A 27,496-nucleotide genomic window follows, 5' to 3' on the forward strand; every position below is an offset into this window, starting at 1 on the left:
GAATGCAGTAACAAGACTGCCAAAACAAAACTGTAACGAGTGAGAAGCAGGCCACAGTAAAAAGACTCTGGGTCAGGTCAATGCACATGGGTCCTTGGCGTGCGAGTTTTTCACCCAACTCTTTTATTTCCTGAGCTAATTACAAAAACTTCCACCTTTTTTCCAGAAGAAAATAGGCTTTTAGTCTGGTCTTGTCCTTCTATTTATTGCTTTTTTTCGTAGACGAAAATGTGCTAATAAACATAAGAAAAAAGCAGTAACAAGATCCTGTCTTGCTTAAACAAAATACCAACTAACTTGATTCGTGTAGGGATAAATGTCAGCACTGCCACAAACTACCTGACCATCACATTTTGTTCTCATATTAATCTGGGCAGGATTTGCACACACTAACCTTTCAAACATTTATTGAATGTTGTTTCCAATTTGCTTGATAACACAAATTGAACAGAATTCAGCACTGTCTGTAGACAGGACTGAGCTCGTTTACATTAATACAGTTCCCCTTTTGATCGATAGACGGGGCCATTAGTTTGTACACTTCCCCCATGGGGGCCAAAGCGAAAGAGCATATTGATTTTTATATTTCAATTGAAAAGGTGAGGCCTCTTAAATTAGTGAGAGGTTCAGACACACTGTTCATCTCTTTCTGTCGTTGGGAGGGGGGGGGGGGCAACTTCACACTCATCATCTGTCTTTGCTCTTAATTAGAATTTTTGAAAAACAGAGCAGAGTAGAGGAGGGGAGGGGGAAGAGGAGAGTGGGAGATCAAAAGCCCTGCATGGCTGTGGCAGGAGAACCAGAATCTCCTTTTAAACAGAGTCATTATGAGACTCACGCAGATCCCCTGGCACAGCGGGTCTCGGCTGTGTCTCTCTGGACTTTGGGATGTGTCAGCTTTGTCCCCCTCTGGTAGCGGCATGAGACCCAGGGGCAGAGCACACTCATTCTGAGTGGTTTCGGAAGCTGAGGAGGTTATCTGGGGTGACAGTAGACCTAAGGCTGGTTTTTGTGATGTTGGTGGAAAAACACAAGGGTATGCGACCACATTGGAATCAGACTCACAAAATTAATACAGTAGTAACAGCTTGTCTTTTCATTAGAATTAATATTAAATTCTCAGAACATATTCAGCCTTTCTTTTCCCCCAAAGTTCTACGTTTTAATTGAGTTGAGTTTCTTCATCTTTCAAAAGCATATGAGGGGGAAAAGTAATCAGTACTCCATGCAGAGGTTGTGGTGTACTTTCAGTTGGTTCTGTCTTGATTAATTTCATGAGCACAGGTTTAGTTTTAACACTGGGATGACATTTATGCCAAGTGTATATGTCCACGTCACATACACATATGCACATACTTATACTGTACTTACACGCATGTAGCTCTTGATACTGAAATATGTTTTATGTATTTGTTCAAAAAAAATTGAATTTGTATCATACAGTATGCATTTTTTAAAAAAAGATTTTAAAATGATATTTTATGTTTTGTGATGTGCAGCTTCTAGCTCTGCTGCTAAAATCCGTTGTAAAACTCTTGTGTCCTTTGTTTCTTGTCTCTGTTTATTTGGACTGAACAACTCCAGCTGCAGCTGATAAAATGGAGCATCCTTTGGAATGATCAAACATGAGCCTAAAGTCATGACCTTATTGTATAACATGACATGGCTATCACCTGCATGTATACTCCTGACACAGTGATAAAAGAGGAATCAGTGGTATACCATCCTGTAGTATAGTTTGCATATAAATGATGTACATGTTATGGTGACCATACATTAATAACTCAAAAGGTTCAGTGTGAAATATTTGAGCCTGACTTTTGATGAGTGTCTCTCAACGCATTGTTTGCGAGCTATAACCAGCTGAATACCCCCCCACACACACTTTCACTCCTTTCTAAGCATGTATGTGGAAGCTGCTAAAAATGTGAAAGGCCATCTGTAGAGCCGGTGCTGGATTTGCCTGTTCTGCGCTACTGTAGAAATTAACAGTGCAACATGGACCTCAGGACCTGCTGCCTATGTAAATATTAGGGGTTCATTCTAAGGTAGCGAAAACACAGTGATTGTTAGTTTCTGAACGATCACCATTTTCTTCCGCTTTATCCTGGGCGGGTCGTGGGAGCAGCAGCTTGAGCTAGGATGCCCAGACTTCCCTCTCCCTGGACACTTCCTCCAGCTCTTCCGGGTGGACCCCAAGGCGTTTTCAGGCCAGCCAAATGACATCGTCCCTCCAGCGTGTCCTGGATCTTCCTCCGGGCCTCCTCCCGGTGGGGCATGCCCGCAACACCTCCTCAAAGAGGCGGAGTGACTCTACTCCGAGCTGCTCCCGGGTGACAGAGCTCCTCACCCTATCTCTAAGGGAGTGCCCCGCCACCCTGCGGAGGAAGTTCATTTCAGCCGCTTGTATCCGAGATCTTGCTCTTTCGGTCATGACCCAAAGTTCACGACTGTCGGTGAGGGTGGGAACGTAGATTGACTGGTAAATCGAGATCCTCGCCTTTCGGCTCAGCTCCTTCTTCACCACGACAGACCGATACATCGACCGCATTGCTGCTGTCGCTGTGCCCATCCGTCTGTCAATTTCACGCTCCCAGGCAGGAGCTGTCCCCTTGAATGAGCGCCTGAATGAAAACATAATACTGTTAATTCAGTTTCTGCTGATGGATCCCACTGAATCCTACACAGTGACTGGACCTTTAAAATCAACCGTCTGGTATTAGATAAACCCAATGCACCCAAGATGCCTCATCAAATGTTTCAGATGACAGAGGTTTAGAGTCACACATTCTGTGGTGTAGACTGGGATCAAGCAGAAATGTTGCCCTCAGTGACTTCAACACTTCAGTATCGTCACTGTCATCTGCTGTGTTGTTCTGAGATGTTTTCATGTGCAGGCCTTGCTTTTTAGCAGAGTGTTCAGGCTGTAGACACAAACTGAACTGCCAACTGTGGTGAGCTGTGTCACCAATTTGAGTGAACGCTTTTACAACACAGTCCTGAGTAAACTTGGCTGAACGCTGTTATTTTACTTGTTTCGTTTTGGTGACTGTCAAGACATGAAAGCTGTCCAGTGGAACTGAAACTTTCCCTGTCAGAGCTCTGCTGACAGGATCTGAGCATAAAGACTACACAGGACTGCCTTACCTGTTCCCTCAGTGCATCACTCAGACCACATTGCTCAAAACACATGCATTTCTGTGCAGCATCTCGGTTGAGTACAAAAAAAAAAAAAAACAGTTGAAGATTTTGAGGATTTGCTGAAAACATTTGGAACCCCACAAACCAACCACATGGTCTACATCTAAGATTAATGAGAACATATTTTCTAGTTTCAGTGTGACTGAAACCTCACTCCACCACAGTTTCGCAGGGGGCCAAGTCACACTACTCGATCACTGTAAGTGGGTTCAATTAGTTCTGCATTAGCAAATTGCAAAATTGCTTTTGTCACCATTACTGTCTCGATTTCAGTCTCTTTCTCTGACTTTGAGATACTACTAGTTTCCGCGATAATACATAGACCAAGGGGTGTTGTGCCAAGTACAACATCAACACCACAAAGGACCAACCACAGAGTAAATGGGGCCATAGTTGGCAATTTCGCCACCGTTTAATTCTTTGCATGTCTATCAATATGCACACTTCTTAAATTACATAGACGCCCCTCAGGCCTTCCCACTGATGGAGTCTCTGGATTGTGTCCAACCAGCCAGCAGTTTCCTCACAGTGGGCCTCACTGTCAACCCTGTGCACATCCGCCCACCAGCAGAGGCTTTCTAATAATAAAACCATACACGCGCCCAACTTCAGACACACACAGAGACAAATCAAACACACACATGTGGCAGCGGCAACACTTGTCTGCCTCCCCATTTAATTGTCAAATAAATGTATGTTCCTGTCAGTCACCAGCACACCATATAATACGTGCTTTTTCTCTGTGCCTCGTGGGTTTGGCATTTCAAGGTGTTACTATATGGGCTGCCCAGGATGATTGGGACTGTTGGCATCTGGCAGGCTTGGGGGAGAGAGGCATTGAAGTCAAACTCTTGTAGATATGCAGTGCTAGAGGTCACAGGAAGGATTTGTGGAACTTGGCTCTCTATGGAGAAGGATAAGACAGAAAATCTTAATTGTAGCCACTACTTTTCTCTCACTCTTTTATCTCTGTGTAAAATGCTAGCATGCCAGTTTTCCTCTAAGCTGGTGTGTTTTTGGATCACCTAAAACAATTTTGACAATCAATTAATTTCTCGTGTCATTTATCAAAAAAAAGGACAAAGAGTCTGAGTCTACCTAATCAGATAGTTGATGAACATGAAATTAAACTACTACTACTGAAAATTCTGACATTTATCAAGTAAAATGCAAAGATTTACTCTTTTTCTCTGTTTTATATCAATGGAAATTGAAGATTTGTCTACATCAGATTTAAAAAGTCTCTCTCTCTCTCTCTCTCTCTCTCTCTCTCTCTCTCTCTCTCTCTCTCTCTCTCTCTCTCTCTGTATCAGTACACCCCATACATACATGTAAAGCTTTATCTGTTCATGCTTTCATGGTCACTGTTCTCCAGCCTCATTCATTGTCTTTGATGCTGTGAATAGACATCAAAGTGTCCCTGATGATGAAGCCATCTGCCCCCATCTCCCCTGCCCTGGCCTCCATCCATTATGTCCACACTACTTTGTTTGAGTACCAGGCTCCAATATCCAACAGCACATTGCAAACACCTTTTTTTTTTTTTTTTTTTTTTTTTTTTTAAATTATTGGCTGGCTAGATTCAACTCACAACACCATGGGTCACCGAGTACAAATAAGCTGACCTCAGGCCTTGGGACATTTTGCTTTATAAAGACCAATTGGAGTATGTGATCTGTTTTGGATGCTCCCATGACAGTTTGCCTACAGTGCTGGTGTCTTTAGCAGATGGAGCTTTTTCAAACATGATTTAACCTTCTATTTTTTGCACTGTTTGCCATACAGACTGCAGTATCAGAAGGGGCACCATCTCAGAGTTTACGCTTGAACTACAGCCTGTGCACCCACAGTCTTTTACACTCAGTTGTCTACACGCGGTTTAACACACAAGGACATTTTTATCCTTGTGCGCACTTCCCTTCGTCTTTCATCCTGATTTCTGTTTTTTTTTTTTTTTTTTTTTTTAAATTTCAATATCTATAACTAACCGCAACATGTCTCAGATTATTGTCCAGTTTTTAGGGTCAGTATGTCCTAATATAGACCTGTAGAGTCTGTGCACTCACAATTTGTGATTTGGGCCCCCTGCTGCTTCTTCTGATCTCTTGATTGTCATGCTCAGCCACACTTGGCTGCACCACTGAGCAGCACAGACTCACCATCACTGCCTGAAAGAAAAGATGGCAAGCAATTAGAAACCATTCTCTGGTTAGGGAGAACGAAACGTCACAGCAGGCATTATGGGAGATTCACCGAAGACGCGTGCTCCAGCATATGATCCCTGCATAACAACAGACACTGAGCGCATTTTAATTAGCTTTTGCCGTGACATCGCAGCATGTGTGGTCTCAAACACAGCTGGGATTTTCGGTTGGATGCTAATCTAGACGAGCTTCTACTTTACTTGTGAGCAAATGTTGATCTTTCTATTTGGATGTCTGATTTTTTTTAATGGTGTTATTATTGTGTTGACTTTGCTTTTCCCTGTGGATCTAAGTGGTGTCATGTTTTTGATGATTTTTTCTTTTAATATAATATACAAAATGTGAATGCTCAACTCGTTTTTTCCAGACTGTGTGAGGTGAAACATGAAAACCACACCGCATTTACATTTCATGGTAATAATATATGCACATAATTGCATGGGGACATACAGGAATAATAATTTTCTGCCATAAAACAGCGGCAAGGCGGTACATCTTGGGCAGTTTGTCTTATTCCCCAGTGTATACTTCCAGGCACCTTATGAGTTTCAGCTGTGGAATGAGAAAGTAGCTGCAAAAACAGCCAAATAAAACTCAGCCAGGCTGTCAGTGAGCTACAAGGAGCAATTATCATATTGCTCAAATCCGCCAGCTCCTCTCAGATCAAGAGTATTTGCATTGCGCTAAGGAGAGTGAAGAGGGTCAAACTGTTCTCACCAGGCATACTTCACAACTCCCCCTGTGGGTAGAGGTGCTGAGATGTAAAAATTCAAAGGAGTGGAGGAATGAAAATAGCTTCAGGGTACAGGCTAAGTTGAAAGTAATGTGGTCTGCTGCCCCCATGAAACAAACAGGAACACTTTTCGAGCACTCTTTTTGAAATATGAAGAGTTATTTGAATACCCACTTCTTAGTGTCACTCTAACAATGCATTTATTGATACTGCACTTTCCTAAAACTCAAAGCTCTTTACACAAAAGGCAAAGGAAATGACTGGGGGTATAATCTGGGAGAATATTGAATTCTGCTGAGGTCGCCATAAGCCAGCCTGCTTAGTATTTGCATGAGGGGATCCAGAGCACTGTAGGGGAGTGACACAGAGTTCAAAAACTTTGCTCCATCTAATTTATAATCAAAACTTAGTTTAGGGCTTGTTTTGCTGAACTCATGGTGTCCCCAGCTCTTATAACATACTGGTGAGTTTTTAGCATTGATCAGTTGCTGAGTTTGGGCTTTTTCATGGAGTGCTTTCTCTCAGTGCCTCTTGATGCATTTGAATCAGACAAAGTGAAGCCTTTTCTGTGCAGTGTATTAATGTGGAGGCATTTATTTTTAATGATAATATATTGACTTAAAGTCTGTGTAAAGGGATGGGAGAGAAGCCCACTCTGGCTGGAGACTTTGTCTTTTTTTCAAAGAAGGAGGTTGGTGAAAGGGAAAAATGCAACACACATAGTCTGAAACACTCGTTTCAGGGTAGCTAATTTATTTTTGCCTCTTTGAACGGTAGCATTCCAAGCAAGACTGAGAATCTGAAACCCCAGTGATAAACTTTTACTGCATGTGAATGCCTGTTCCTGTCATCTTCAAGCTCCAAGCGCCAGATAAATAAATAAATAAAGGAGACAATTATCAGGTTTTGGACCACCCACCCTTTCATTACCCCTCTGTTGTAACCTCAGGCTGGAGTCATGGGTAAAACCCCACAGCAAGAGCAGCACAGCAGCAATCTCACAAGATAGCACCCCATCCCCATCCCACCATTCAGTGATATCCCTGTTCCATCTGATGCTATCTCTGTAAAATGGGATGTTATCAGTTTCCAAGATGAAGCCACACCATACAGTGTGGAAATACTGGATTCTAATTCATAGCCTCCCCTGCCTAGACAGAGATATGTGAGCCTCTGCAGGCAAAGCCAGTCCATCTGTGGCTTACTTAGGGTGAGGGATTGAATGGAGCTTGCTGCTCTGTAGTTCTGACTGTGTGGCCCCCAGGCCAGAGTTGTCACAGTACCTGTTCATGCTGTATACTTTAATGAGGACAGGAGAGGGAGATGATGGAGAGTCAATTACAACCTCATGTTGGAGAGTAACACTATTTCACCTTTCATTACACCTCAATGCCATGGGCTAACTGGGTCTCATCAGTTAGTGAAAGGTATTCATGCTGAGAAGGCCACACTGAGGTCAGTCTTGTGTGGAACAGAAGAAAGAGGGGGATTAGAGGAAGATTTTTAATTCTCAAGTCCTCCTCTTACTGTGACATTTCGCTAAAGAATAGGATGTTCTTCATCAGTGATCTGTAAGTTGCATTTCGTACAGAATCTTGTCAAAAACACAGGTCAGTATAACAAACAGTGACCAGATATTCGAATCTGCAAATTCTCAAAAGTCATCTGAAACGGGCAGGTCTTTACTTCTAATTTCCTCTGTTTTCTTTTCCAGGAAGTCACCTTGGTAGCCATGGTTGTTATTGTAAATGCACTTCCTTCACATTAATGTTAAAAAAAAAACAAATGCTGATTTAATTCATTAATTATTTCAAATTTTTCAAAAAAAAGAATCTCTCCATAGCTGAATGTGTGAAAGTTGTGTCAGAAAGTTGGGTGCAGTGAAATGAACTTGCGGAAATTCAAGAGATTTTACATAAAGGCATGTTAGCGTGAAAGCATAATCCCTCCCTTTCCTGAAAAATTTGCGGGAAGCGATGAGTGAAAGTCAAAATGATTAGAAATAATTAGTGAATAAAAACAACATTTATGTTGAAGAGAGAAACACAGACTGGTGAAATTAGTGTTGTGAATTATGTGAGTAAGATAATTACAACCCTTCAGTCTTTCTTACCAACCTTGTATTCATGACTTCCATTTTTGTTGGTGCCAGACTTGTCTCTTATTTGAATACTAGCTCTTATTAGAGAATTTACATCATTCTCCAACTTGATTTAAACGTATTTACGTACTTTTTTGCTGTGTTAGACTCTTCACTCTATTGCGTACATACTACAACAAAAGAAAAAAAACCTTTGAAATCAGACCTTAAAGTAAAGTGATTTTTGCCATTTGATTTTGTTCAGATCCGATGGACCAAGACGGCCGGCAGTGTGTCGGACCGCTTCCAGGACTCCAGTGTGTTCAATGAAACTTTGCACATTGCAAAGATCCAGAGGACCCAGGGAGGTCGCTATTACTGCAAGGCTGAGAACGGACTCGGATCCCCTGCCATCAAGTCCATCAGGGTGGACGTCTACTGTAAGTGTGACATATATTTCTTTAAAATTGAACGTGATGCATCATAGATATTTTTCATTTGTCATATAATATAAAAGCAAGGCTATGAGAACAGCTGAAGATAGCATAACTGCTCACTCTTGCTTCATTTGTTCATTCATTTGTAAAATAATACAAGATAAATTCTGATCTAAGTATGATCTAAAAATTGTTAAATTGCCCAAATGTGTGACTGTCAGAGTCTCAATCTGTGTTGTGTCCAAATAACTGACAGTGGTGTTAATTCGTCTTCTACCGAATTGTCTAGTAGGAATATTGATGATATAGTTATTTGGAGGTAAAGCATCTAAAGAGACCCCTGCACTCTCTGACAATATGAACCCAGCTAAAAGGATTTTATTATCTCGACACAGCCATCGACTGTAAGTGCAACCTCTCTAGCTTTAAAATATCTGTACGGCAGCTGGCAAGGGATCATTAGCATTCATTGAAGAAAACAGTGATTTAGTGCTATTGTTTTCATTGACTTGAAATTGATTGTCCTATTTCACTTCAAGAGTGGTTGAAGAGTGGAAAGACAAGGAAGTCACTGCTCTTTCATTAAAGCCTTACCCTCAGAAAACCTCTAACAAGTGGGGGTTTATTTCCAGTGAGTAATATGTAGGTGTGCTGTAATCAGCTGTAATAAGAACAGATCTCTAATCTTGCTGTTCCAGCATCACAAAATTCTGCTGAGAAACATTTAAAATCATACATTTGGTGCCTTTCAAAATTCTCTAAGAGCCTCCTGAATATTTCACTCAGTCTTTGCTCCCTCAGTAGCTCTCAAACCCTGCTTCCTTTTTTATGCCAAGCTGCAAAGTAAAAACTGCTTTATCTTTGAAAATTGATGATCTCTATGTCCTTAATTTGTTACCAAACATCCACTTTACAGTCACAGAGGAAAGAAAGAGGTAGTGAGGTAGAAAATGTTTTTACTAAATAAGATGCACTTGAGCCCTCTCCAGTCCATGACACCTTTCCAGTAAAACCTACATTCATTTGATGCATTTCTTTTGCACTCACCTCCCTCTGCATTTGTGTGAGTAACACTCAGGCAGTTAGGGGCCTCTGCTCTCCTATCCTCTGCCAATATTTTCTTTCCTGTCTCTGGCTTTTCTTTTTTTAACCGCTCTGTGTGGGAGCCACATCCTTGTATCTGTTTATTTGGACCGACACGGGCAGAGGTTGTGGAATTGAAACTTGTTTAGAAAGCTTGTGGAAGGCCTTATTGGAGCAGAAGAGCAAAGGCTGAATGCGACTCAGCAGCTGACAGTCAGAGCCTTGTTCTCTCTGTGCACCATTTCACTTTGGCTGCCCTAAAGAGCTAGAGAAGCTGACATGGAAGTGAAGCCAGATAACACACTAGAGACAGACCTGAGAATAATTGGAGCTCATGATCCTCAGTGAGCTTCATCAACTAGCATTTTGAGGACATTATTTTCAGTTTTAATGCTGTTAAAGACAAATTAATGATTGTGCATTTGGTGAATATTGAGGTATAATTTAATTCATTATGCATTTCACTGAAATTTAAAGCCATAAATAAAGATCTGTATTTTATTTGATCTATATTACTTTATAGATAAATAAATAAATAAAAAAGTATTCAGACACACCTCTCTATTATTGAATTCAGGTGCAGTATGTGGCTGTTTTTCAGGGGTTGGATTGGGTCCCTTATTTCCAGTGAAGGGAAATCTTAATGCTTAAGCATACTAAGACATTTTGGACAATGCTATGCTTCCAACTTTGTAGCAACAGTTTGGGCAAGGCCCTTTTTTATTCCAGCATGACTGTGCTCCAGTGTACAAAGCAATGTCCATAAAGACATGGTTGGATGGGTTTGGTGTGGAGGAACTTGCCTGGCTCATACAAAGCCCTGACCTCAACCCCATCCAACACCCTTCGGATGAACTGGAACGGAGATTGCAAACCAGGTCTTTTCATTCAACCTCAGTGTCTGACCTCACAAATGCTGTACTTCAAAAATTCTTTCAGAAACACTACAAACTTGTGGAATGCCTTCCTAGAAGAGTGGAAGCTGTTATAGCTGCAAAGATCTACTCTTTAAGAAACTGTTTCAATTGTTGGCAAGAATGTCAGCTCTGAAAAGATGTTAGAGAATGTCATTGCAATGTACAAGACTGCAATTTGGTTTGACTTGGCGTCTCACAGTACTGTTGGTGCACAACGTGCAAAGAGAGTAATTCTGAAAAGCGTGGGGTACAAGAAAAGCCGTCTCGCTCGCTGCCAAAGCAGAAAGCACCAAACTCCAGTCTTATAATGTCTTTTAGGGGCTGTTTGTGAAATGATGGAAGTAGCTTTCCAGGGCAATGATCGTCTTTTCTGTCAGTGACCAAGGTTGCACAGATATTAACAATGCAGAGCATTTTCAATTTTCAGCAAGCCCATCGTGTAATATCAGAATGAATAAGTATGAGAAAGGTAGAGTGAGAACAGGTTGTCCACTACTCAAATGATTGTGGATGACGTTGTTCTTTTGGATGGATTAAATAAAGTAAAAATGCTCACATGGCAGCCCACCTATGTAAAGCACATGTGTGGGAAAATACTGAGTGTTGCCGCAAACCTAAACTGAAATGTGGCTACAATATCACAACACTAGTGATCCCAAGAGGCTGCAGTTAATATATCCAAGCCACCAGTCTGATTCACTTTGCTTCGTTGTCCTTAAAATCTCTTTCTGCATATGGTATGGCTGCATATATTTTACAATAAAAGTCCTGTTTAGAAATGAGGGGTTTCTGTCCACTGAAACCTAGAGGAAGAGTTGGGTTTGTATTAACATTTACATGCAGTAACTTTAGATCAAACTGAGGTTTTGTACTAAACTACTAACAATTACACCTATTAAACAAAGAATTAGAAGTAAAGACCTTCCTCTAAGACAGGTTTGCTCTAAAGAAAGGTCTAGTATCTGAGCTAAACACAGACACCTGTGTTACTGTCACTGTCAGGGAACATACTGGTTATATAGTTATAGTTGTATACATGCAGCATATGTAATACGCTCATAAATAATGCAATGTTATTTAATACATATAATACAAATGAAAAGGAATATGTTGATATAGCATATAATATAATACAAAAATACAACAATAATAATAATAGTATTATAGGTTATTATATAGTGATATAAGCAATATAATGTAATGTAATACAGTAATATAATACATCATCAGGCTCATGATCCCTCGCCCCCGAAAATAAACACAGGAGGAGTAGTGAAAACTGCAAAAAAGTCTTCATACACTTGAATAGAATTAGGATTACTATTAAGCAAATATTTTTTGCATAGTAGTGTTTTAAATTGTTATTCCAACGATGTCCTTGCATCTGGCCTTGTAAACACATTATGTGTGTACTTCATTAGCTAGCATCGTGTTGCGTTGCACATCCAGCAAAAGCACATCATTCCTCCTGAGCAATGTTTAGTTGTCCCCTGGGGCTGAATTTAATTGATGGGCCTCGGCAGTACGTGCTATTTTTAGTGGTTCGCAGCTATGATTTTTAATTAGTATTAAAATTTGTGTTTTGGAGATAGTCTTCCCAATACAACACCTTGAATTATGCTTGTTTCCTCATTCAGATGAATCTTGTATGTGTGTCTCTGTTCATACCACTATGAGAAGAGGAAATAACTCTGGTAGTTAAAATGGGCTGCACCATTACTGCAAAGGAAAGATGCTCAACACTACCAGAGGCAGGGCACCAGCATACTTTACGTTAAGAGGATTTGGCTTCAATGATCTTTCTACAGTCTCTTCCCTGGTTTTCTTTTGAGACCATTTATTTGCTTCTGCTTCCTAGAATGTAGTATCTAGAAACATCTAGAGATCTTATTCATGTGTGCACCTTTATTAGACCAAAGTGTGTTGCAGAAATCCCACCTTCTTCATAAAAGCAGTCACAGCCCACACGTCTCAGTTTCAAGGAAATTAAATGAACGAAATAAGAGGTTAAAAACAGAGACAGAGAGACAGACAGTGTACGCTTTTTTATGGAGAATTGACTGTGAGCAGCAGATGAAAACAGGAAGTGATAATTAATGGTAATAACTGACCTCTGCAGCTCAGGGGAGCTGATAATAGCTATATAGCCACCTCAAAGGTAACGTATTTACAAAGCTTAGAAGTCCATCTAAGCACATTTTATACCTGCTGACACTTCAGTTGTGTTTGTCGGCAGTTAGGTCTGTGGGGAAGGTCCTCTGCAAAGTTAATAAAGAACCTTGCCCAAGTCCTGCACTGATCGATTTTAAGCTTACGATGCTCACTTCTTTTTCCTACAGGGGAGTCTTCAGTGTTTTCATTTAATTTCAGCTGCATTAATTCTGCTGCAGCATCTAATGTTTCACTGAGTGACTGATCGAGGAGGGCTTAAGAGTTCTGCAGGGGCAGCTTATTGCTGGCTCAGAGTTCGCTGCTGACCATCACCAGCGCAATAAGGACTTATCTCAAAGAGATCTGAGATGATGATGAGATGTTTACTTCCAAAAAAGAGGGGAAAAAAAGTAAAGAAAGAGTTGAAGGCCATGTGTACTGAACTGTGTACTATCTGAATTTAGACTGTTTTTCAAACTTGTGCCTTTTCCTAGTAATTGTTCCCCAAATACTGTGATACCTGTGTATCTAAGTGTAAAGCTTTTCAAAATGGCTACTGCAAACCTGTGTTTTCTGTGCAAGTCTGTTCATCGGATTTTCAGGTCCTCTGGTAGTACATGAAAGTTCACCTTTTCTCCTTTCGCAACCAAAGCTGATGGACAAATGCAAGGCAAATTGCTGTGCCTCAAACCTGCCTAGTCCAGGTCAGCATTCTCTGAACAGGCTGTGATAAAGGAACACTTTAAAACTCACTTTAAAATGTTCTGAACGAGCTTGACAAAATTGAATAAATTTAGAACAGAAATATAATGTGACGAAAGAAAGAAAAACATGCTGCCAAATTTTCCCAGAGTTCAGAGGAAAGAAAAGGCACGGTTTGTCCATATGCTAATGCTGTCTGCTTGTGTCATTTTGTCAGTAGCTGTGAAATAGTAAGAATCAAGTGCTGCATATATTCTGAGAAACACCTAACTGGACTGTGGATGTCATCTCACAGAAGCTTTCACACACATCCTCACTCTTCCCTGAAATTTCTCACTACACTTCTTCAAAAGAAGGATTAGAATAAGACAATAGTCTACTTTCTCTGTGTTATCTCTGGAAGGACTTAAACACCCCTTAGTCCACACTGCTGGTGCAGAATCCAGAGAATTTTAATGACGATACTGTGTGTTGGCGTGTGTTTGTTGACACAGTGGCAAGAGTCGCAGCCTGAATCATTTTTTCGAAACAGTGGCGTTCATCTTTATTCAAGAAGTTTGAATGTGTGTGTCTATATCTTTGTGTGCTCATGCGTGCGGGAGGAAACAAAAATAGAGGCTGCCCATTGGGTTCAAGCACATGCTTATGCATGAACACACTCTCCACCGGTGAGGTCCTGACTCACACACATGTCAAGGGCTTAACTTGTCTTGGCACACACCTCCTCAGCTGTGCATCGCTGTGCAGCAGCATGTGGTGTGAAGCCAACTTGGGGAGGTGTCTGCTTTGTGTTTGCCTTCCATCGGTGGAGTTCATGAAGGAGCTCAGAGACCAAACAGCAGCTGATGATATTTGTTTAGCAGGCATGCTGGCTTCCCTTTATTCAGTCGGTCGGTATAACTGGCGCCTCCTACCTCATCAGGTGTCCAATTCGTGCCGCTCTGATGCAAGGTGCCTGAGTAAATTTGTACGCAGAGCAACAGGAGGCAGAGAGTTTTGTAAAAACAAAAACACTGAGTCACAGAGATGCAGAACAAGGTGATAGAAATCATGTTTTGAGTGAGGCTTGTGCAGTTTTTATTAACTCTTTCATTCCTTCCCTTCATTGTTGGTATTTGCGCTTTAGAGGCTCATTTAAAATGTCTTGGTAATATATTTGGGCATATGCAGAGGGAAGTGTGTGGGCTGGTGATCTCAGGGGACCCTATTGATTAGTTGGATGAAGCAGGTGCTGGAGGCAAGTTCAATAGGTTGAGTTATGACTCAGATGGGCTTCATATGAAGCGTTTAATTTTGACGTTTTCATTGATAAAAGAACAGACAGTCCACTCAGTGGTCCTTGATTAAAATATGCCTGCCACTATTTTATCAGCTAGCTAACTGTTTAAGCTAATGCCAGCTAGATGAGTTGAAATGTTGCCTTTTTTATTTAACTGTTTTCAGTTAACAATTAACATGTTCAGGCAATAAGTTAGCACTCTCACTAGTTGGTTGATCCATATAGAGGACATATAAACCAAAAATAAAAACAGCATTACAAGAAGTATCATTACTGTATGTATGTATGTATGTATGTATGATAAGAAAAAATGTGAGATCAGACTGTGAGCTTGAATTCTTGTTTGTGTTGTCAAACAAGAATGTAACAACAATTTTTAAACACTTTAAATATTATATTTATTTATATTTTCTCATTGCATGGACTAGGTGGTATTTGTGTCTGCTATCTAGTTCAGCTATAAATCTATGCATGCAACTCCACAAACAAATGTAGTTTGTAGTTTTAATGATATGTTCTTGATATTGTTCAGTTACTACTGTGGTAATCTAGTTACTCAGGCAGACTAATGTTTTTAGCTTAGAGTTTAGAGCTATAAAGCATATACCAATAGTTTAACTATATATTTTTTTTCTGAAAAGTCAAAAAAAATGCTCTTGAGATGATAGGTTTCACTCTCTCTACATTCCTTTACACTGCTTTGATATGTGGACAAATCCAAAGCTTGATAGACCTACTGTGTATAGTTACTCTTACCAAGCTATGATTGGTTCATCATTGTTTGAAGTAGGGGTTTATAAAACAGTTAATTCACCGTGGACAGAATAAGAAATTAAAAAACTGGGTGTGAAATATATAATAATTCTTCCTCATATGGCATCTTCGTCAACTATTTTCATACTAAAACTGAATTTTCTGCCAGAAAGGCCGTGGAATACCATCTTGGTCTCTCAAAATGATGTGATCCTGTGATACGAGATGATGTATTATACAGTCTTCTAAAAAGATCCCATAATGTATGTAGACAAAGATATATGTGCAGCAGCTCTTTAAGTGCTTTTGGATGGAAATGACCTGGTGTGATGAATGGTGTGATACAGCCACGGTGAGTTATCTGAGCCTTGTTTGAATCAGGACAGAATGAATCAGCACATTATGTGTACATTATGTAAATGTTTGCTGGTTTGGTTAATGGAGGTAAAGCCAGTTCACGACTGCCCATTACTCTTTCAAGGACCTGTGCTGAGGAAGGGCCCTTTAATCAGAGTAGTGAATTCAACCTCAACTCTTGCCTCTGTTTTTCTCCCCATCAGAAGCTTTAAACATACTACAATGTGTTTGTGTTGTGTATGCTAATGTGATTATCTTTTTCAGAATTTCATTCTTATTTGTATATTCTTTCTGGGTGAGGAAAGGCCTCAGATGATGTACTGACAACTAATTATGTTTTAAATCTTTTGTTACCAGTATTTTTGAATATGGGCACCATCCCAATTACAAGGTCTGACTTTACAGTATGATAGAATAAAGAATCAATAATAAATCATAAGGGGGGGGGGGGGGGGGGGGGGGGGGGGGGGTCAGTGCAGTAGCATCAAACAGCACACTGAAGGCACACATTAAAGACATTATGAAATATCTTCATTACTCCCTTAAAGGAACATCACACCAGGTCATTTTTTTCACAGTACACAACATAAAAAGCCAGCAGTTCCCCATTTGGGCCTCCTCCTCCGAGTGGTCCAGAGCCCCTGTGCTTACTGACTCCACAGGTCCCAGTCTAGTCTAGATACATAGATAACTGAGCTAACAAAACTACAATTAGCGGACACTTTAGCAACAAGTAAAGCTATCTGTCCATCACGAAACTCCATATCATGCTGGGGATGCAGAGTGGGAATGACAGAGGCACCATTGTCCCTATTTCAAGTCAGTGTATCATCAAGCTGGTTGTGAAGGTGTTATTTTCAGTTACAATAATTTGCATTAAAATGAAACAGCATGTGGCGTCAGGACTTAACGTTATTAATTCTCTCAAGTGTCATTCAATCAAGTATTGGTCAGAGAAAGTATTTAATCTGATTTGATGACTGTTGTAAATATAGAATGTTTTTTTTGGTTTGGTTGCGACGTTCACACCATTTATTACGGTACAAGGTCACTGTTTGAGATACACTGTTTACTGGGATGTTGGCTGAAATGTGATTTAAAGAAATGTGGTGTGTGGTTAATGTTAGACATTATGTCAGTGGTCAAACAAGCAGCAAGACTAAGAGACCAAAGTAGCTCAATAATGAATAGCACCTCCTATAACCAACAAATCCCTTTCAGGACATTTGCATACAGTTGTTACTTTATTTATATCAAATGATAATACTCCTAATGATGTTATTATAGATAAGTTAGTTTTGATTTGTTTTTGGGTTTTTTTAAAAGCCTATCACATTGGAAAAACTTGAGATAATAGGTTTCATTCTCACTACATTGCTTTGATATGTGGAGAAATTCAAATTCAAATTTCAAATTCCCAACCAACCTTGGGTGCTCTTTGACCAGACCAAACAAAGGAGATGGTCATTAGGCTGAAAGCAGAAAAGAACTCCATCATGTCACTGGTGCTTTGCCCCCAACTCTAATAGTGGCTTTCTAGGTGTTGTTTAGATCAGTGCTCTGTGGCCTGTTTGTTTTCTATGGAGATAAATTAGAGAGGAGATGGGCTGAGGCAGATGCCACTGTCTGATGGAGAGGATCAGGAGAAGATTCATTACTCCTCAACCCCTAACAAACACACACACTCAAACATACGCAGGCACAACTGAATTGGGCCTCATTATTTCCTCATCTCCATCACTGGGAGGAAGTGAGAGGTTGCTGGCTCTGCTGTGAGGCTGCTGACGTCTGCCCCTCCATTTATCACACACATTGTCCATGTGCACACACAAACACACACGCAGGTCTTGTACACACACCTACAAACACCCAGGGTTTCTCCAAAGACAGCATAATTGGAAAAGCACTGTCACTGAGGAAGATGGAGGTGCAGCAGTCCTAAGTGGGTTGCAGCATCCTGAACACAGCTCCAGCTTTTAAAGCAGCAGTTTAAACAGCACAATGAGAGTGCAGGATGACTTCATCTAGCTAGAGGGAAACATCACCCGCTCTTTGAGCTTAAATATCATCTATTTGCATAGTTTTGACTTCAAGGGAAAAGGAGCAATCAAAAGTCTATATTTAAGCTCTGGAGGTTTGTTTATAGCACAAATAAAATGCTTTTTTAGATCCATACTGAAAATTGTCTCAGTTATTTGTGTTTTTAACACATTAGCAGTTAGTAGCTAGAGGGTACGAGCCCACTTTACTATAGTATTTTCTTGCAATACTAACAAGACCACATCCTTTATATTCATTTAGGCTACTCTACTAGCAACAGTGTAGCATGCTGTATCATTCACTCTCGCCCCACTGACTCCATTCTGCAACTGCAACTTTAATTGGCTGTAATTACACTTAACCAGGCCTGATGACTGAGGCCTCAGAGAGAAAGAGAGAGAGAAAGAGAGAGAGAGAGAGAGAGAGAGAGAGAGTTTGTAATGCTTATTGCATTTCCTGTGATGGTGAGTGTGTGATAGAAAAGAGTGTGTAAATGTAAATCATTAAATATTAGGGTAAAGGTTAGGGTTGTGGTTAGGGTTCGGTTAAGGTAAGGATCAGGATTATTTTATAGTCAAAGAGAGAGAAAAGCAGCTTTTTCCACCCTCCCCCAATTTAAGTTCAAGTTAAAGAAGGAATGTGGAAATGCTTAATAAATAATTCAGGACTTATTACACAGTACCACGGAGGCATGCCAAACACCAGCCATGGTTGGGGTGGTGTGTTGCCCTTTACAAACCGTAACCTCACTTGTCCAGACTCTCTCTAGCTGTGTTCCTGGCAAAGGCAGAACATTAGCCTTTATAAAAACCCTGGACTCAAAGGTCTACCCGTTTACAGTGTAATAAAACAGATGTTTCCACCCCCAGCAACTGACCCACTGATTAAATTTCAATTCCAAACTTCAAATATTTAAACCTGGATGGGGAATTAGAGAAGGAATGAACCTAATGAACCTGCAATGTTTTATTAACGTGACACAAGGCTTTGGATATTCATTATTGTTGTTTTGATGCAACCGGAACAACAACACTGCTCATTTGTTAATGTGTACTTTTTTTATTTATCTTTGCCGGTGACATTAAGTTCATTACACAAGTAGCTAATTGGGTGTGTTTTGCATGTTGTGAACCATGTTTGCACATTGTTGTCTGTCTGTCATTGCTCTTGCTCTGAGCTCTAGTAGGTGTCTTAAATGCATGTCAGCAGTAATCACAGAGTTGAATGTATAATCTTTGTGACTACAACCGCTAAAAGTAAAAATATGTATTCCCAGAATAATATGAAATATTTTAAAAATAAATGAAGATTAACTTTAGTACAGATCAGTTGAATTACTGTTATTATAAGATAAACATCATAATTAGGTCCAAACAAGAAAAACAACATTATCGAAACAAATCTACAATCCTAAAATATACATGTGAAGAGATGGCTGTCACTCAGGAAGTAGATCGAGTTGTCTGCTGTTTGCAGGGTTGGCAGATTGATCTCACCCTCCTCCTGTCCACATGTTGTCCTTCAGAACAATGAACCCCGGGCTGCACTGAAAAAGTACCATTCTAATTGCCATTTCCAGAGTGTTGGAAGGGCATCCAGCATAAAATGCCTCTTCCAAAATAAATATAAGGATTTCAAATCAGATTTCCAAGCTGGGTTGGGAAAGGGGAGTGTTTTCCAAGGAGCTCAAAGTGGATGATATATATCTGTACATATGAGTCAGTTTTTTTAAAAAAAAACATGCATTATTAAAAATGTCTTAATAAAGTGATTTTATAGCATCCATTTGTAGCATTTACTCATATTAGTGATGTTGAGCTTGTTGTTGATGTCTCAAACTTCTAGACTTAACTTCTGTGATTTCAAGGTCAACTGAGGAACTACTGTTCTCTTCCCCCAGGGTGGCAACATTTATGCTCCTGGCCCCCTCACCCCTCTCATGTTAGCTTTTTTGTATTTTTTATATGTGTTTTGCCTGTATTTATGCCTTGCTACAAAGCCTTTGGGCACAAGTGAAGTTGAAGATGTCAGTTGATGATGAGTGATGTTGTCAGTCCCTCCTCCTGGCCAAGAAATAGTCCCCCATTGATGTGTACATTACTGCTCTTACTATGTGGTGTGGTGCACTTTTAGCTTTCCTATTGTATGATATGTCCAGTAACTGTTTATGTGTTTCTTGTCATTAACATGTGTGTTACGTTGCCACATTCAGATATCACACACCAACTGAATAAGCCCCTCTCTGGATTCTTTCCTCCCTCTCCTTTAAGCCCTCCGACTACACATGAAGCAGCTCGAGCTCGTATCTCATGTCTCAGGAAATGATATTCAGTATACTGAGATATCTCTGTTACACAGCCGCCCAACGTCAGAGTGAACTTATTGCAGAAATAGATGCATCATGCACCTACCCACCCTCCAAACACATCCATTCGCCACCACAATCACACTTTAGTGTGAAGCAACAGCTGACACCAAATAGATGTAGCCAGCAGAAGCCGGTTATTGTGGAGTGTAGCCATGAGATAGAGGTCACAGTTGCCAGGGGGTTGAGAGATGGAGGGAAAGGAAATGTTCTGACAGTAAATTACATGCGGGATTCACATATTCCATCAGAGGTTTCCACATGAGATGGATGTCATATATCACCAATATGGCTTATTAACCTTTTGACGCACATAAATGAAATGCATCAAAGCACACCATTCAGTATTATATATATATATTGTGTTTTATTTGCGCTACCTTATTTGATGTAGTGTGTTTACACATAATGTACTGGTTGTTGCATATTGTTTGCTCTTTTAGATCTTTTACAGTACATTAATCCCATGGGTTATGCATCAACAGCACAAATATCTCAAACATTGCATCTCGTGTTATATCCACTGCCCATTATCTAAATGTATTTACTTATCTGAGGCTTTTATTCAAAAACAGCTCCCAGTGACATTAAAAAGCAGCACTATTCACATGAGCAGATGCCACTGATGGACATTAAGTCTGGTTGGAAATTGTCCAAGAGCTGGAAAATAAATTCAGATATATTGCTTCCTGTTTATATGGTGGTGACTACACGTTTTATAAGGATTTCATTTTAAACTCAAGCTTCTAGAAAAAAAAGGCTGAAGGTGAGGTCCTTGACAGGGCAGACTGCCAACTTTCTTTAATGACTTATGCCTCATGTCTATATTCTACCAAAAAAAATCCATTACAATGAGAACAAGTCACCCTTATTTGGACTAAGTGCGGGAGACAGCTGCTTTGTGGTATCATCACCTCATTAACCCTGCATCTGGATAGCAGCAAATTAGAAGTTTTACATGCTCTTTACCCTCCTTTCCATCCTTTTGTCTCTGTTTTCTCTGTGACCACGGCCCCTTCTCTCTCTCCTGCTGTCTCTTGCTGTCCCTTGGCACAAAATAAAAGCAAATTGCTTATCGTTGACATAACAGGGCTGTTTTTGCTCATGAAAGGCAATGCACAAATGTCATTCAGGTCAGCAGCTCCCCCTGGTAATCAAGCTGGGACAGTGATTAGGTGAAATTAATCGCAGGCCTCTGTCGCTCATGGCTGACAGCCTGGCAGCCTGATAGGTGTTCTCTTCCCAGGTGACTTCGACAGATCAGGGGGAGAGTGTGAAAGACATCAAAGCCATGAAAAAATATATAAAAAAACTTGCATTAGATTAACACCCAAAGGACAGTCCTAAAACTGTATGCATGGGTCTTTTGGAGTGTGTGTGGCTGGGTGGATGCTTTGGGTGTGGGTGGGTGGAGTGAGGTAATGTGTGTGAGTTTTTCATGCAGGTGTCTGCTTTTTTTGGAGGGGGGGTATTGGGCCACATGAAAGGAAGCAGCGGAGGTTTGAAGTGATAATGAAGCACCTTCTTTAATCTTCATCTTCTCTTTTATCCAAACCATTCACTTGTGCCTATTTGTCCAACAAATGTTTTGGTAGGTCTATAAAGTAGAAATGTGCCTTTTGCTATTCAGACAGGAATATCAACTTGAACTGAATGTTGTACCTTTTTTGTTTCTGCTCATCTTTTGAGACCTCCCTCTGACTCACACTTGCAATGTGTCTGGCATTTTCACATTCATGTGTCATGATGCCCCATGCCTGTGTCTTAATGTCAGAGAAACCCAGCGCTTTGAGGCTTGTCACGGTTTACTGAGAGTGAGCACGAGTGATGCTAAGGTTAGCTTGCTGGAGCGTTTAGCCGTACATGGGCAGATTTACCGGCCTGTGAACCCATAAACCTGCAATTACAAACCCTGACAACTCTGGCGCAGGCGGCCTGTACATCGCGGTTTTCCTCTGGGCTCAGGGATTTAAGCTTCACAATCAATCAAGCGTGACTTCAGAAGCTAATTGCACAAGAGTGACACGTACGCACACACACACACAACATGCTTACGGGAGAAGGACTGATGGTGGAGGTGGAATTTTGTTTGAAATTCATCAAATTTTAATCCAGTGCGTACATTTCCATATTTCCATATTTATCTCTTTGCGCTCCTTGCATACACTTCTTCTCTGCATATCATTTTGGCCCTATTAATAGCTCAAACTGCTCCTTACCTAAAGCACAAACATAGAGAAACACACCCTCACACTCTTGTCACCACGAGAAAAAAATAAAAAAAACAACCTATCAGGCTCAACTTTCAAAGACACGTGTTATCCCAAGGTAGATAGGGCTGTCAATGAATCACTCCATTGCTGCCACAGTTGGTAAATTGACTGTTTGAAGCAGAAAACAGATGAGGGGGAAGCTGGGTAGAGTCAGAGATAAGATGTAGGATTCATACTCTCCCCCTCCTTTCTATAATGAATCAGTGTATTTACTTAGAGCAATCTGCTCCTCTAAAATGGCACCGCAATCGCTCTGTCTTCTCCAGAGCATTGTGTCCCCCTCCCCTGTTTTTCCCCAATCCCCCAAAGGTAATTGCTCTTACCTGAGACACTGTAATGGATCCTGGATGAAGTATTGACCGCTGCTAGATTTTGATTAAGGGGCTGTAGGGCAGAACATGTCTTTAATGAAACTGAGGAATCAGCATTCTTTGGCTTGTGCGTAAAGGCTGGATGCTGTGCACTGTGGCCCACAGGCACCTTGATTAGGACCTGATCCTCAGCAAATCCAGGGGTGGGCCACTGCAACTGAATTAAAAGTGATGAATTCGTCCATTAATAATACCTAAGGCATGTACAGTTTTCACTGGAGGCTTATAATTGTACTGTAAGCTGCTTGTGCTCTCTCACTCACATATTCACACACCGGCTTTTTCAATCACTCAATCATTCACCTTGTTGTTCAGTAACTGATACGCTTACCCATTAATATACTTCATCACTTCCCCGTCATATGCCAAACGTCACCCTTTATCAGTTAGAATTTGAGCATGAGCATAACTTGCATTCGCTTCTCTGATCCTCTCCCTTAAATTGCCTTTTTGCTCGTGTTAAAAACTGATTGCATCTCGGACGGAGATGAAAGGGAAACAGCTAGCTCCCCACGTTCTTTGAGCGTGCAAATGGACATAATCTAAAAGGCGAGTATTAGCATGCTAAAAGACACCACAGCTATGATGAACACCATTTGCCAAGGCTTAATGCGATAGCGGGGTAAGATGATTTACTTTGAATCCATTTAATCAACCACAAGCACTTTTTCAAATAACCAACTGTCTAGCATTGGGGTAAAACTTCCTCAGATCTGCTGGGAAATGGGGTAGAGTAGCAGATGTGTCAAATCAGCAGAGGATGGCCAAACATTATTCTTTGAAGTGATGGACATCAAGCATCATTTTGTGCACAGTGTTTGTCATCCTCACTTGTGTTTGAAGCTCTCAATGGAGTGCAACTTGGAACACATAGCAGCACACTCATTGACTGGGAAGTCAATGTGCCCTTGGGCTGCATCCTATTGACTTAAGTAGTTCAACAGGAGGCTTCTCACCTCCGTCACACATCGACTCCTGTGTGCATGCTGACAGCTGGCTCTCCTCATGTAATGACAGTTCTGACCCTTTCGGTCAGATCTTCAATCACAGTGAAAGTGTTCATATCATGACAGATTGCATTTGTATTCACTGATTTGTTTATTACTGTGCAGAAAATTGTAGTTTTAAATCAACTCAGAGAGTCAGTTCTAACATTATGCTGGTGTTTATTTTGTTGCAATCTTTGCAGAGTTAATTTAACACTTCCTAAAGTGTTCATAATACAACTCCGCTCCAGTGTGAAAATTACTTTGTTCAGAGTTAAAAATGAGCTCTGTGTAACACTAAAGATAGAAATCCATGAGGATGCGTTAGGAGAGGCGTGGTTTCATCACTCTGTCCTATGACACCAGCTCTCTTACACAATTGACCCCCTTACAGTTAAATCAAAAAACACTTTTGCTAAATGCTGGAAAATTAACTCTGAGAATTTTGCTGTGTGCTACCACCACCATTTATTAAATATATATTTTTTGTTGTGTGGTGATCAATTGCTGACTCATTCATTAATTGAACATCTTAAGGAAGAGTGTTTATTGATAGCTCCGTCCTCTTGTTGTTCCTCTCACAGACCTTGATGACCCAGTGGTGACGGTGCACCAGAGTATAGGAGAAGCTAAGGAACAGTTCTACTATGAGAGGACTGTGTTTCTGCGCTGTGTGGCCAATTCTAACCCGCCCGTCCGCTACAGCTGGCATCGTGGGAGAGAGGTCCTGACGCAGGGCTCGGACAAGGGAGTGGAGATCTACGAGCCCTTTTTCACTCAGGTAAGACAGAGGCAACATGGATGAACGTATCAAATTAGAGAGAACAGTAGATACAATGAAAGATGTATTTTTAAGGGAAAAGGTTTCTAGGCTTGTCAGTCGAACATGAGAGGGTGTTTGTATTACAATATTTTTTTGTAACTGTGATTTCAGTGAATGTGTGTGTACTGTTTTAATATTTTATTCACAATAAATAGAATGAGCAGGGCATTTTTCAAAAAAAGATTGTGTTTGATAGTGATGGTCTTATTAATGGTACTAGTAATTAAAATTCTTGTGCACCGTAATGCAGTATATGGAAGATCATGTCCTACATATACTGCAGCATCTTCAACAGACACTACAAGTATGTAAATGATGACCTTCATTAACCTCTTCTGACATTGAATAAGAAGTGCAGCAACATGCCGTCACAGCACACTCTCTTCCCACACCTTCACATCAGAGATGAGTAAGCCACAGTAGCTAATTAATGAATCAACACAACATCTCGTTACAAAGCTGACATGTTGCAACTTGAAATACTCTGATGATACTGTTGCTATTTCATTAAATTAATTTGTTTGAAGCACTGGGACTGTAGGTTTATTTATTTATTTTCATGCATATATATATATATATATATATTATTATTAGTATTTTTTTTTTACTATTCTTTTTTTTCTCCAGCAAGGGACCTGAATCCTAACACCAACTGTTGTTGTGTTGCAGGACAAAAGTTGTACTCATTAACCCTATGAATAGCAACATGAGTTTCACCAACCCAGTTTCACATAATTACAGGCATATACTGCTAAATTCCAGACAGAGAAGATTGGAGTCTTTGCACAGTTACATGGATTTTCTTTACAATTTGAAAATTGAGAAGCTTTTGTTCTGAAAAAGATCTTGTACAAGCAACAAAGACTTGATTGAAATTGTTCTGTCACTGAGCTGAATGCAATTTGTCTGTTGAATTGGGAATGGAAATCTGGCAGAAAGAGAAAAAGACATGCAAGAGAGGAAAAGAGGCTTAAGAAACAGAGGAAAAAAGGAAGCGAAAGTGATGTTTGGCCAAATGAAGAAAGATGGCTGTGAACTAATGGAGTGGGTGAAGGAGGATGAAGAAGCTGCACAACTGGGCCTCATCAGACACTTTTCCCTTCTCTGTACTGCTCTTCATACCTCTTTTCTCCTCCCTTTGCTTCTTCATCCTGCCCTCTATTAAAGCTTTAATTGAGTCTGGAAATTTGAGAGCAACACAAACCATAGAGATTAACTTCGTATGAGTCCAACCTCCAAAAAATCCTGACTAAACTTCTAGTAATTTGCTCACATGAATAGCTAATAACAATCTTTTTAACAATATGTCTGAACTTGCCTGAAACACAGACAATTGAGTTACAAATTCATAACTGACTGAAACCGAGCCTGCATGCTCAAGTGGAGTCGATTAGAGTGCAGCCAGGCCTCCATTTTGGCCAACCAGATTTGTGAAATAAAATAAGTTTGTCTCTTTACCTTCCTCCTTCCATTATTCTTCATTGCAGCTTCATTCCCTTGCATCTTTTCAGTCTGCTAAATGTATTTCATTCCCACTGATGCTGTAGAAATGCGGTGGTGGCATTTCGAACTCTGTACGGAGAATCGGTTCATAATTAAGTGAGGCCCAGAGATGTGCTTTTATCGTAGAAGCCCTGCCCTTTCTGCTGTCTGTTACTTGCTCTTCCGCCTCTCTCTCCATAATTTCTCACACAAAGTGTCGGGGAATAGCACCATTTCAAAGGCATAATAGAGCCATTTCTCATGCCTTGTTAGATTCTCACCTCTTTATATTAGTCAGTATGTTTTGATGTTTATGATGTTTTCTCGTGGTGTGATTTTGTGTTTGCTCACATTGTCTATCTCTTGATGAGGTAACCTTTTACGTACCCGGTTAGCAACATATTGCTCATCACCCCGCAGTTCAGCTTCCTCAGTCATTGCTGTTGCCCACATGCAATCAACACATTTTCCTTCTGCTAGCATGCCCAATGCCCTCCTTTTCATCTTCACTACCATATGTTTTGAGTTCATCAAGCTGATTTTGATTTTGTGTTCCCAAAGACGAGCATTCAGTCCCTCAAATAAGACATCAGAGCAAAACTAGAGAAATACTTTTTCATTTGATAGTTATAAATTTCTTTGCCCTTTACTGATCATTGTAAGTCCCACCCCTGAAACTCTTGTGTACTTAAGTGTTCAGTTTTTCCATCAATATGGCCATCAAGTCGCCCAGTGCCATTTGGTTTAATGTGTCTGTCTTTTCCAATCCTTTCTCTGCCCCTTGAATTTTCTAAATAGATTTTCCGTCCAATCTGCCCCACTATCAACCCCTGCTGTGAGCAAAGCTTGCAATCTGAATACTGTGGCCCTCATCTCCTGATATCTGCTCTGAAGCCGAGGAGATGACAGAGCGAGAAAGGAAGTTGAGTGTGGGGTCCATGGCTAATCTAATACAATTAAGTTATCCATGAGCTGCATTGGATATAAAAGGGTTTGATAGATGTGAGTGATTGTCATTTTGTGTGGACTGGCGCCGCATGGGGCTGACTCATGTTTTAATCTGCTGCCTCCCCCTCCAACCGTTCATGTACACACTCGAGTCAGGCAGATCAGAGGTTCACATCCTCATTGCAGCCTTCTGGGCGGGGCTCATGGTTGATGGGCCCAGCTAATCAAACACCCATTCTCAGTGAGACAGTCTTTACTGTGGAGGGATCCCCCTCTGTGCCCAACCATATTTCTGTAGCTGAATGTTGAAA

At 40.6% G+C, this 27,496-nt stretch overlaps 1 protein-coding gene across 8 annotated transcripts in view; it reads left to right on the plus strand.

The window, feature by feature from the left end:
• The window catches only part of LOC124050087 (MAM domain-containing glycosylphosphatidylinositol anchor protein 2-like), a 220,997-nt gene that overhangs the window by 110,647 nt on the left and 82,854 nt on the right, over positions 1–27,496 (plus strand). For all 8 annotated transcript variants that reach the window (XM_046372209.1, XM_046372205.1, XM_046372202.1 and 5 more), the window contains 2 exons: positions 8,484–8,658; positions 24,517–24,713. In XM_046372209.1, coding sequence (XP_046228165.1) covers positions 8,484–8,658; positions 24,517–24,713 — 372 coding nt within the window. The remainder of the gene's footprint in view (positions 1–8,483; positions 8,659–24,516; positions 24,714–27,496) is intronic.

Source organism: Scatophagus argus, chromosome 19, assembly GCF_020382885.2.
Source record: "Scatophagus argus isolate fScaArg1 chromosome 19, fScaArg1.pri, whole genome shotgun sequence".
In the NCBI taxonomy this organism is placed as follows: domain Eukaryota; kingdom Metazoa; phylum Chordata; class Actinopteri; family Scatophagidae; genus Scatophagus; species Scatophagus argus.